We start from the raw sequence: 12,947 nt of genomic DNA, 5'->3' as shown, positions 1-12,947 counted from the left end.
CTCTCGTGTTAAATATAAAGTTTTTTTTTTGATTTTTAGATGAAAAACTTTGTAGAGAAACATGGTAAAAAAATTTTTCTATCTATGGCAAACAGGGGAAAAGGACACACTAATGGATCACAATTCTTCATGTAAGTGTTAAATTTCATTTTTGAAATGTGATATTTGTTGTGTGTGTTTGTTGCTAGAGCTCATAGACATTGATGGACTTTGGAAGAATAGCATGGGTCTAGTTATCTTGCTTTCTGTACAGAGTTGTCTTCCCTTCAGTTTCTATGGTTTTAAATTTCCCCTATGCAGGTAGGCTGTTTTCTTAAGAAATGGATCCTGTCCATTCATTTAATTACTTTCTAGGTAAAAGATCAACAGAATCCTTCTGTTAATATATCAAACAATTTAACACAAGCAAAAGTAAGTTTTGACAGTGTTGTAACAAACAAGAAAGTTTGGTCAATTGTTCATTATTTTGTGTCAAGGAAAGTTTGGTTCCCTTGATAAATTTGATAGTGTTTGGCAGATAGATGGCGCTATCAAAAATCATGGTTTGTACATACAATGACCCCCATGTCATACAGTTACATTTAAACTTGCCAGTACATAAATTGTGATTAAAAAGCAACAATCAAGACTTGCATTTAACAGGTGAGTTTAAAGTAAGAAAAAGTAAATAGAGCAAAATTGCTAAGGTACAATATTAAACTAAAGGTAAGTATCTAGCAAAGTTGGTAACAGAATCTTCCTTTACTATTTTTATCACACTTTTTACAAACTTTTTGTAGCTTGTAAAGAACAGGAGTTTCGCAAAAGTAAAAAAAATTTTTGCTTATTTCAACTTTTAAAATATTGTTTTTTTTTGTATTTTTTTGGTTGAACATATTTTTTTTCATGTGTATGACTGATGCTGTTTTGTATAAGAGGCATTTAATGTTTTTTTTTTGTGAGATAGCTTAGAAATATTGAAAGTAGGTGATTCTACCCCATGTGTGGCATGCCTATTCATACCAGAAGCCTGTTGGATCTTTATACTCCAAAAAAGAAAAGTGTAAACTTTGCCTTATGCTCCTTAACAGTGTCTTATTCAAACAGCAAATCAGTTTCATTTGTTGCTTATTAAAAAAAACGAAAGTAAAAAGGGCGTTTGTTTTCACATTTTTATCATTTTATACTTACATATAGAGAGGTGTAGCAGTGTGGGATGACACCGCCAGGTAACTGTTTCAGGGCAACAAGAGAATATTATTTGCATAAAAATATTATCATTCACCATTTTATATAACTTTAATCTTCTTTTCCCGACAGTTTCAAATGGTGAAAGCAATTCCTTAGTGACTATAAAGTGTCAGTGTTATTTACAATTGTTTTATACAATTTACATGTATATATTTTTTCGAAATATGTGATCTATGAATTATAAAATATACTACCATAATTTATTAATGTCCTTGCTTGAATTCCAATTATAGGTGAAATTATTTTTATAATATTTTAAGTTTTATTCTTTGATAATAGCTTCACATTTTATCAATTTTTGTGATCTACATTTGTGTATTTTGATATACTAGGCCTTGGCACGAAGCATTTAATAATGGCCAAATTTCGTTTTTGTATTTTTCATATTGCTGATCAATAGAACTACAAAGCCTGCTCCTCATTTAGATGGGTATGTATTTTCATATTTTTGTTAACAAGACATCTATTCTTGTAGCCATATTGAATTCCTGTAGCTGTATTTACTTGCTTTCCCCTTAGGGGTTGCCTTTAAGGTTTGAGGTGTCAGAAATGCATGCAGCCACTGTTTATCCCTGTGTGATCATAAGAGACGACTAAATGAGCTAGTTACCTCTCTGGTGTGGGTTCGATCCCCGGGAGATGCTTTGGTAGTTTAGCACGGAGGAAGGTAGTCTAGTACTGGTGTAACTCTCCAGGAATGATGGTTAGGAAACTACCCGCCTTTATGACTGAAATACTGTTGGGAAAAGGCGTAAAATGAAATAAACAAAACTAAATGAGCTAGAAATTACTAGAGTCTAATGCATCTATTAGTTCCTGCAGGTGAAGTGGTTTTGACCCCTGGTGTTACTTTAAGTTTGTAACACACAAGGTTAGCATAATCATCTTTCCTGTTTCAGCACCATATGACCTAAATTGTGTAAAACCAAACCAAACAAAGACAAATACTTGCCTATTTGAAGAAACACCTAAGATGGGGATGTAAATTTTAAATTCAAATCAGCAGTTTTGTTGTACATGCTTTGAATATTTTGCTCTGTATGTAAGCTGAGCTATTACTCTTACCTTGCTAACCAACCACATGATTTTTTAATCATCCATGAGAGACAAATGACCGTTAAACTCAATGTCTGAGATCAATTTACACAGAGTAAGGTTTGAACCACATACCCCTTGATTACAAAACTGATGCCCTCCCTATCAAGCTATGCAGACTGACATTAATTGATCTAAAAAATACGTAAATGATAAATCATCACAAACTTTTTCAGTCATTGTATCTCGACCAAACCCATGCATTAAAATATACTTTAGAATATAATTAAATTATAATACAATGGTCTATTTCAGGAAACATGTAGTATTCGGTCAGGTTGTCAGCGGTCAGGAGATTGTCAAACAGATAGAAAACCTCGATACTGACAAGAAAAACCGTCCCTCAGTCCCTGTAACAATAGCTAACAGTGGAGAGTTGGTATTACAGCCTAAAGCAAAAGGTAATAGTATTTCCAGACATAATAATTTTCTTCTAGGGAGTTTCTCTTAAAGATTTTTGTGGGGTTTTTTTTTCTTACAAACATCTCTTGTTATTGAAATTGATAAATTAATGTGCAGCATTTTTAGCTTGTGTTTCGAAAAGAAAGTTAAGCTATTATGATTGCTGTGTTATCATTGTGCAAAATCGTTAATGTAAGCCATTACTCAATCAATTTTAAAGGTATCAGTATGAAATATTGAATACATGCTTATCATGACAAGAAACAGTTGTAAGACAAGGGGCATAAGTTTGGAAGTTATATTTTTGGAGTTATGCCCCTTTTTATCTTTTGTCAAAAGTGGTCATTTTAACAGACGAGCATTAATATGCAGTGTTTTTGTTTTCCAATTTATCTTGTTTAATGAAACAAGTCACTGACCGAGACCCAGAACTCAAGCATGGATATTAACACTGTAAATTGTATATATTTTATAGGTCAAAAGTGTAAATTGTATATATTTTATAGGTAAAAAGAAGAAAAGTGTTGCCGAGTCGGAAAAGGAGTCTGATTCTGCAGAGTCGAGCTCTGAATTGGATTCTAGTGACTCTGAACAAGTGAAAAAGACGAAGAAAAAGAAGAAAAAAGAAAAGAAAAAATCCAAGAAAAAGAAAAAAGAGAAGAAAAAGAAGAAGCAAAAACAGTCTAGGTAAAACCTATGATACTGAATTATGGTATTGATTTTGTAACACTCAGTTGAATCCCGCTAACGACTTTAGATTTTCCATTAGTGGAGGCTATCAAGCTAGCTAAAGGACGGGCACGATTCTTATCAGATTGCCTGCCTATGCCTGAAATAATAGAGCAGCTCAAGATGAAGTATTTATAGTCTAGAAGATAAATCATTTGAATTTGTAGTTCAGAAGCTTAAATATTATTGCTGTAGTGTTGTATATGAATTGTTTCTATCTATTGTTCAGCAGATAAAATATTTCCTTTTATAGTTCAGAAGCTAAAATATTTTTTGTTAGAGTGTAGAAGCTGAATGGTTTTGATCTATTGTTCAGTAGATAAAATATTTCCTTTTATAGTTCAGGAGATGTATTGTTTCTTATCAATGTTCAGAAGATGTAATGTTTACTTATAGTTCAGAAGATGAAATATTTCTATTAATTGTTTAGAAAATATGACATATTTCTATTTATAGTTCAGAAGATGAAATATTTCTTTTTATAGAATAGTTCAGAGGATGAAATATTTCTATTTATTGTTCAGAAAAGATGAAATATTTCTATTTATGGAACAGAAAAGATGAAATATTTCTATTTATAGTTCAGAGGATGAAATATTTCTATTTATAGTTCAGAAGATGAAATATTTCTATTTATTGTTCAGAAAATATGAAATATTTCTATTTATAGTTCAGAAGATGAAAGATTTCTATTTATAGATCAGAAGATGAAATATTTCTATTTAAAGTTCAGAACAGATTAAATATTTCTATTTGTAGTTCAGAAGATGAAATATTTCTCTTAATTGTTCAGAAAATATGAAATATTTCTATTTCTTGCATATCAGACAGGATTATCTACCGTTAACACAGGTGCTAGAAAACCCTGTCTTACAACCCCCATGTAAGACAAGTCACATGCTTTAAATGACGTCATTGCCGCACTCATTTTATGAATTACTTGCATTCTTAGGATGACGTCACTTAACTGTTATGAATGAAGTTGTCAGTTCAAACGCTCCTGTAAGAAAAAAGTGCGTAATGAGAATATCAGTTTTCGTAGTTTCTATTCTGAAAATAATTGATATGTAATATGCAAGAAAAAGAATCAAATACCCGCTGTCAGTGCAGAAGGGAATATCTTGCTCTCCGAAAACTTTCTAGGGGAAACTTGGCAGAGCCTCGTTACGGCCCTAAACAGTTACCCTCAAGCTAGATATTCCGGCCTGTACCGGCAGCTGGTGTAAGATTCAGAAGATAAAATATTTCTATTCATAGTTCAGAAAATAAAATACTTATAGTTCAGAAGATGAAATATTTCTATTAAGAGTACAAAAGATTAAATGTTTCTTTTATAGTCCAGAAGATGAAATATTTCTATTTACAGTTCAGAAGATGAAATATTTCTATTAATAGTTCAGAAGATGAAATATTTCTATTAATAGTTCAGAAGATGAAATATTTCTACTAAGAGTACATAAGATTAAATGTTTCTTTTATAGCTCAGAAAAGATAAAATATTTCTATTAAGAGTACAAAAGATTAAATGTTTCTTTTATAGTCCAGAAGATGAAATATTTCTATTTACAGTTTAGAAGATGAAATATTTCTATTTACAGTTCAGAAGATGAAATATTTCTATTTATAGTTCAGAAGATGAAATATTTCTATTTATAGTGCAGAAAAGATGAACTATTTCTATTAATAGTTCAGAAGATGAACTATTTCTATTTATAGTTCAGAAGATGAAATATTTCTACTAAGAGTACATAAGATTAAATGTTTCTTTTATAGCTCAGAAAAGATGAAATATTTCTATTTACAGTTCAGAAGTTGAAATATTTCTATTAATAGTTCAGAAGATGAACTATTTCTATTTATAGTTCAGAAGATGAAATATTTCTATTTATAGTGCAGAAAAGATGAAATATTTCTATTTATAGTTCAGAAGATGAAGGGGAGATCAAGAAAGAGGAAGAATCTAGTACAGTATATGGTAATATACGTCCTGAGGAAATTCCCGATGTCCCTAGTAACAAGTTTCTGTCTAGGGATAGGCAAGACATGGATCAGTGAGTTAATTTTGTTCAAAGTGGTATATCTTCAGATTCTGTGGAAATTTTTTATTGGTTAAAATATTACCAGAAATTCTGCAGCATTTGTCTGTACCTGTACTATTTTTTTTCCCGGACATTTTTATCCCTTTTTTCACCCACTCCAATATAACAATTTCCTTTTATTAGAATGTTTTATGAATGACTGATACCTGTCTTTCAAAAATTGTTTAATCTTTATAAAAGGGTTTTGTGTCAAAGTGATTAAAGCTACATTAAATAAATATGTAAAAATATTTTTGCCGTTGGCCTAAAAACCAAGCATTCTACAGATTCATTAACCTTTTTAACAGTTTTGTTGTAAATCTCAACAAATATTGTTCATAAATAAGGATTTTAAACGAAAAACCCCACGGTAACACTAAAGTTCGTATACGAATTTTAACATGCAAATGAAGATTATAATCAGCTTGTGTATGCGCTACGTCACAGTGTTATAGCTGCTATCCGGAACACAACAAATATTAAGAGGTTAATACACGGCAGGAGAGGGCCGGAAGGTGATAATCGGCCCGCAAAATGGATAATGGACCTGAGGGCTTTAGCCCGAGGGCCATTATTCATTCAGGGCCGATTATCACCTTCCGGCCCTACGCTGACGTGTATTAATGTCTTTAATACACTTGGTAATCTAATAGTAGCATTAAAAAAAAAAAAAAAAACATAATCAAAAACAAAAAGACTTTGAAGTTCTTTCGTTGAAATTCTTGTCTACTCCTCACTGTTCTGTACAGAGATGTTTTCTGTTTGCGTGTTTAAAGCAGTAGAACCAAGAAGCAAGTTTTATTTTCATTTTTTGGAATGAATTTGTCGTATTATTTCTTCAAATTTCAATAGTAACAAACATGTGTTTGTACTAAATACGCTTAGGGTCTCATAATAAAAATAAAGCGATTCGTGCTGACAACCTACTTTCACTTTTACAGATAACTGTATGATGACGTTAAATGTGACGTCATTGTTTCAGTTTGTGCACGTGCACATGTTCTGCGGGCTGATAACTAGTTCTCGGCCCCGGGCCGCAAACTCATAATAGGTCACGTGACACTCATAATCAGTTGAAATCATAGGCAATTTTGTTACTATATATAGTAACAACTGTATTAAGAGATATTCTTGTGCAAACACATTTTAACTGTTTAACTTCACGGCGCACAAGGCCTGAGGTTCAGTAAAAAGTAATCATCTCATAAAAAAAGATTGAATTTGTATGAAAAGATCCGTTACAATGCGGAAATATACTGTTAAATTAGGACTGCTGCTTATAGTCATGTTTGTTGATTTAATATTGATGTACAGATGATCTGAAGGCGGAGTTTCTCATGCAAACAGATATTGTACTTCCGATTTCGCCACAATGAGGTTGTCCATTTTTTATGCTTATAAAACTCATTTTGGTTGCCTGGACACCTGGATAAGGTCTGGAGTCGATATAAAGCCCAATTTATTAATGGAATGTCGCTATTTCTGTTTTTATGAAATTTATTAAATGTAACTTAAAGATTGCCACTCCACCCAGAAATGGTATGTTTGAGCCCTACCCTGGTCATGTTCAGGTCTCTTCATATGATTTAAGTACTTGTTAAATCAAGATAGCTGATTTGAAAGTCATTAAATCCAGTTGCATGACTTGAATAAATATATTTATACTAATCATATCGTCATTTTTAATTGAAACAGAATTTTTCTTTTCTTTGTCATTAAAGACAATTCACTTATGTTAATCTTTTTCTTATGACATAACAATTTTTCTCTTGTTTTAAGACCTGGCAAAGAGAATCAGAGGGAACAATCGAGGTCAAGGATACGATACACATCCAGCGGAGATAAGATAAAGGGGAGAGGAACTATTGTAAGTTCATTAAAATATGTTATACAGTTAAACCTGTGTAAAGCAATACCCTTTGGGAGACAAATATTTTGGTTGTTGCTACCTAAGAGGTGTTGCTCTACAGAGGTAAAATATAGTATTAGTCTTTATTTCTGGAAGAAATAATAGTGTTGTTGTAAAGAGGTAATTGTTGTACAGAGGGCCACTCTGCAGCAGTTACACTGTATTTTTAATTGTTTTTAGCTCACCTGTCACATAGTGACAGGGTGAGCTTTTGTGATCGCTTTTCGTCCGGCGTCCGTCCGTCGTCCGTCCGTCCGGCCGTCCGTCCGTCCGTCCGTCCGTAAACTTTTACTTTAAATGACATCTCCTCATAAACCACTAAGCCAATTTCATCCAAACTTCACAGGAATGTTCCTTTGGTGGTCACCTTTAAAAATTGTTCAAAGAATTTAATTCCATGCAGAACTCTGGTTGCCATGGCAACCGAAAGAAAAAACTTTAAATATCATCTTTTAAAAAACCGTAAGAGCTAGAGCTTAGATATTTGGCATGAAACATCTTCTAGTGAGTGTCTACCAAGTTTGTTCAAATAAAAGCCCTGGGGTCAAAATTGGCCCCGCCCCGGGGGGTCATTGATTTTCCCTATATACATATAGTAAAAACTTAAAAAATCTTCTTTTAAAGAACCAAAAGAGCTACAGCTAAGATATGTAGCATGAAACATGTTCTAATGGGTGTCTACCAAGTTTGTTCAAATAAAACCCCTGGGCTCAAAATTGGCCCCGCCCCGGGGGGTCATTGATTTTCCCTATATGCATATAGTAAAAACTTAAAAAATCTTCTTTTAAAGAACCAAAAGAGTTAAAGCTAAGATATTTAGCATGAAACATGTTCTAATAAGTGTCTACCAAGTTTGTTCAAATAAAAGCCCTTGGGTCAAAATTGGCCCCGCCCCGGGGGGTCATTGATTTTTCCTATAAACATGTAGTAAAATCTTAAAAAAATCTTCTTTTAAAAAACCATAAGAGCTAGAGCTTAGATATTTGGCATGAAACATCTTCTAGTGAGTGTCTACCAAGTTTGTTCAAATAAAAGCCCTGGGGTCAAAATTGGCCCCGCCCCGGGGGGTCATTGATTTTCCCTATATGCATATAGTAAAAACTTAAAAAAATCTTCTTTTAAAAAACCATAAGAGCTAGAGCTTAGATATTTGGCATGAAACATCTTCTAGTGAGTGTCTACCAAGTTTGTTCAAACAAAAGCCCTGGGGTCAAAATTGGCCCCGCCCCAGGGGCGTCATTGATTTTCCCTATTTGCATATAGTAAAAACTTAAAAAAATCTTCTTTTAAAGAACCAAAAGAGTTAAAGCTAAGATATTTAGCATGAAACATGTTCTAATAAGTGTCTACCAAGTTTGTTCAAATAAAAGCCCTTGGGTCAAAATTGGCCCCGCCCCGGGGGGTCATTGATTTTTCCTATATACATATAGCAAAAACTTAAAAAATCTTCTTTTAAAGAACCAAAAGAGCTAGAGCTAAGATATTTAGCATGAAACATGTTCTAATGGGTGTCTACCAAGTTTGTTCAAAGAAAAGCCCTGGGGTCAAATTGGCCCGCCCTGGGGGATCATTGATTTTCCTGATATGCATATAGTAAAAACTTAAAAAATCTTCTTTTAAAGAACTCGAAGAGCTATGGCTAAGATATTTAGCATCAAACATGTTCTAATAGGTGTCTACCAAGTTTGTTCAAATAAATGCCCTGGGGTCAAAATTGGCCCCGCCCCGGGGGTCATTGATTTTTCTTATATGTGTATAGCAAAAACTTAAAAATCTTCTTTGAAAAAACCCAAATAGCTAGAGTTAAGATATTAAGCATGAAACATCTTTTAGTGAGTGTCTACAAAGTTTGTTCAAATAAAAGACCTGGGGTCAAAATTGGCCCCGCCCCGGGGGTCATTGATTTTCTTTATATGTGTATAGCAAAAACTTAAAAATCTTGATTGAAAAAACCCAAATAGCTAGAGTTTAGATATTAAGCATGAAACATCTTCTAGTAAGTGTCTACAAAGTTTGTTCAAATAAAAGCCCTGGGGTCAAAACTGGCCCGGCCCCAGGGGTGTCATTGTTTTTAACTATATGTGTATAGTAAAAACTTTAAAAAAAATTTCTTTTAAAAAGCCCAATGAGCTAGAGCTTAGATGTTTAGCATGAAACATCTTCTTATGGGTGTCTACCGAGTTTGTGCAAATAAAAGCCCTTGGGTTAAATTGGCCCTGCAACGTGGGGGGGGGGGGGTTGGGGGCCTATATACAGGTGAGCGACCCTCAGGGCCATCATGGCCCCTCTTGTTTCATGATCAGAGTAAAAACTCAGTATCTGGAGTATTCAGAGTAAAGAATTTAGATTTGTGAGATCCAGTCTAAAAGCGGTGTTCAGTTGTTGGTTTGTTGTTCTTTTTTTTTGTTGGAAAAACAATTCAGTATTGTTTCAAACTTACCATTTCAGTAATTTTATTTTGGAAAAGTGCATCATATCACTGTTAAGCCTTCTTCACAGCTGTGTCCTGAATTCATCAGTGACATTTTGCTTGAAGATAGTTTGACTCCATTTTGTTCTAAACAATACATAACATAACATAAAAGTTTTTGCAATAATAACAGAATGTAACAGTTACTGATAGTGATACTGCAAAAAAAAGAGATCATGTTTGACCACAGTTTAAATGGTTTGATTCTTTTCTGATATATCATTTGTCAGTACAACTTTTGTGGGATTTTCTTTATTCATGCTTTATTCTTATCTGTTTTGATTTTTTTTTTCCCCTGGTAGCGTTTTCACAGAAGTTGGAGTCGTGAAAGAAGTGCCACTCCGCCACATTGGCGCAGAGAGCAGCAGCGTGCCAAACCAAAGGGGCAAGACAATAATAGAGAGGCTCAAGGTCAAGGCCGGTGGGAAAGAGGTGATCGCATGGAGCGAGAACAGCCACCGAACAGAAGAGGTGACCGGATGGAAAGGGACCAATTGGATCGCAGAGGGGAACGCATGGAGCGTGATCAACAAGATCGTCGGTTTAGGGAAGACAGACCTAACAGGGCGGAGTTGAGGGACAGGTTAGGGCGGAGGGAAAGGGAAGGAAGAGGGCAACAAGATTTGAGAGATAAGTTTCAGCGTGGTAGAGATAGGAGCAATAGTGACAGGTAATCATTTATTATAAGTTTGTGTGTTAATGACATCTCTTATTTAAAGGGGCTTCACTGAGGTTTTTTGACATGATGTGACTTGAAAAAATTTATAGAGATTAAAGGGACTCCACTGAGGTTTTTTTGACAGGACAGAACTTGAATTTTTTTTGCATTTCCAATGTAGGTCTAGACAAATAGCTTGTGTGCAAAATTTCAGTTATTCACTCACTCTGTTCTATCAGAATAAATGTGTAGCAATACCCAAAATTGAAACGCTTTTTGCTAAAGTCGGGCTAGAAATAGTACAAAAATATGATTTGCAATCTATTTCTAAATTTATTTCATAATTATCTTTTGCATATCTTTCTGTTTATGTGCCCTAGCTGATCTATGTAAGAAATTAGAATTTTACGTTTTGAGGGTTATGAGTTCCTTTAATGCTCCATTTGATGTTGGTCCAGATAAGTAACTTGTGCACAAAATTTCAGTTCATTCTCTCACTCTTTTTTTCCAACATTGACATACATGTGCTCTTTTGTTAACAAATATGTTGTGGTGAAATTCTTATTGTATCTTCTAATCTGATGATTTAGGGATCTATGCATAGCCTCCCTGTTGAGGTTAAGTGTAAATTATATGTTCAATCAGACATCACACAGAACCAGATATAAAAAAGAATTATTATTTTATTTCTAAAATATAGTGAAGGAGAACAAGACAAAAGGAGGGACAAGAAGAAAAAAGATAAAAAGTAAGATTATACATTATATACATGTATGTTGTCACTTTTATAATAGATGTACTTTAAAAATAAATTGAGCCGCATCACGACAAAACCAACATAGTACGTTTGCGACCAGCATGGATCCAGACCAGCCTGCGCATCGGCGCAGTCTGATCAGGATCCATGCTGTTCGCTATCAGTTTCTCTACTTGTTAAAAGGTTTAAAAGCGAACAGTATGGATCCTGATCAGACTGCGCGGATGCGCAGGCTGGTCTGGATCCATGCTGGTCTCAAACCCATTATGTTGGTTTTGTCGTGACACAGCTCAATTTGTAATAAACAATAACCCTAAGTCTGCTGGCTGCAACAGATTCTACCCATGTGACCAGTGCAGTTTAAGGCCAGCAGGCAGCCTGATCATGGTCTGCACTGTTCCTTTTCTAGTCAGTACTGATTTTTAGGTTTTCTCAAATCACAATAAAAGATTTTTGTCCTGATTAAAGGATGGACAAGTTTATTTAAGATATTTGGTGTGGTAAGGGTTATATTCATGTTGAAGTGATAACACAAACACAGTTTGTTAGGATTACACTTGTATGATAACTTTCTAACGTCACACATTTTATTATGATTTGACATAAAATGCAAACGGTTGAATTTTTATCTGTTTACATATCAAGATATATTAAAATGTATGCTCGTGATTTCTAAACTAACAGTTTCATTTGATATTTCTGTTTGATAGTTTGTTGAATTGCAATATTAAATATATAACATAAGAATTGCTTTTCAACTTAGACAAGTGGCGGCCTGGCCGAGTGGTTAACGCGTTGGACTAGTAATCTAAAGATTGCTTCAAGCCCTGTCAAGGGGCAAGCCGTTGTTTCCTTAAGCAAGAAACTTTACATTCATAGCTTAGTACTGGTTGGTTCCAGGAACGGATTTGAGATTGTTTCAATAAGCTTATAAGTTATAGCTTCCAACACAATTGAACTAAAATAAATTTGTATAAACTAACTTATACAAATCAGGAAAAAAATGTGTAAATCTTCATTACCTGTTTAATTTCTAAAAGGGGAGATAAATCTAGAAGAGATAGCAGCAGTGAGGGTTCAGATTTAGATGTTTCACAAAGAAATGGGATGGATTCTGGTCGTGGGGGCAATCGTGATCCGGAAAAAATTGATTTGAGAGACCGAATCCGGAAAAAACAGCCTGAAGAGGAACGTGTGCCAAGTAGACGTCACCAGGGCACCGATTCATCATCTGAAGAGGGTGAAATACACGATCGACGTCACAATGACGATAAAGAGGATTCGGAGTCTGAAACAGAAAAGCTTCGTAGAGCGGCATTAGCGTCGCGCCTCACAAGAACAGTACAACTGAAGAAAGGATCTCCATCTCGTAAGGTGCAAGTGAAGAGAGGCGATACCTCGGATTCAGATTCGGAGAAAGAAGCCTCGAAGGGTAAGAAACATTCAAGGTCAAGTTCATCTGAAGATGAACCCAGGAGAAATGTTACAGTTTCAAGTAAATTGGTTGAACAAAAAAAGGCTCCTGTAGCGAGGGAAAGACGCCGAAAGTCTAGGTCTCCCTCTTCTTCACCAGAACCGCCCCAAGAAAAAGAGGTCAAAGATCAAGATCGCCAGTTAGA

The 12,947-nt window shown here is 34.4% G+C and overlaps 1 protein-coding gene across 1 annotated transcript; it reads left to right on the top strand.

Moving 5' to 3' along the window:
- Positions 1 to 113: 113 nt before the first annotated feature.
- Positions 114 to 12,941, top strand: LOC132719257 (peptidyl-prolyl cis-trans isomerase G-like; the record flags this gene model as incomplete). The annotated part of the gene is made up of 10 exons (XM_060703020.1): positions 114 to 131; positions 1,177 to 1,208; positions 1,631 to 1,660; positions 2,581 to 2,726; positions 3,234 to 3,414; positions 5,379 to 5,507; positions 7,314 to 7,401; positions 10,216 to 10,583; positions 11,272 to 11,319; positions 12,369 to 12,941. Coding segments are annotated over 10 exons (1,613 nt in total), but the record flags the coding sequence as incomplete, so codon positions are not given.
- Between the last annotated feature and the right edge of the window lie 6 nt (positions 12,942 to 12,947).

This window comes from Ruditapes philippinarum, unplaced genomic scaffold (genome assembly GCF_026571515.1).
Source record: "Ruditapes philippinarum isolate M1 unplaced genomic scaffold, ASM2657151v2 ctg20111_1_1_1_1, whole genome shotgun sequence".
Lineage (NCBI taxonomy): Eukaryota > Metazoa > Mollusca > Bivalvia > Venerida > Veneridae > Ruditapes > Ruditapes philippinarum.
Note: the sequence above shows the minus strand (reverse complement) of the source record. Positions and strands in the feature narration are given on the sequence as shown.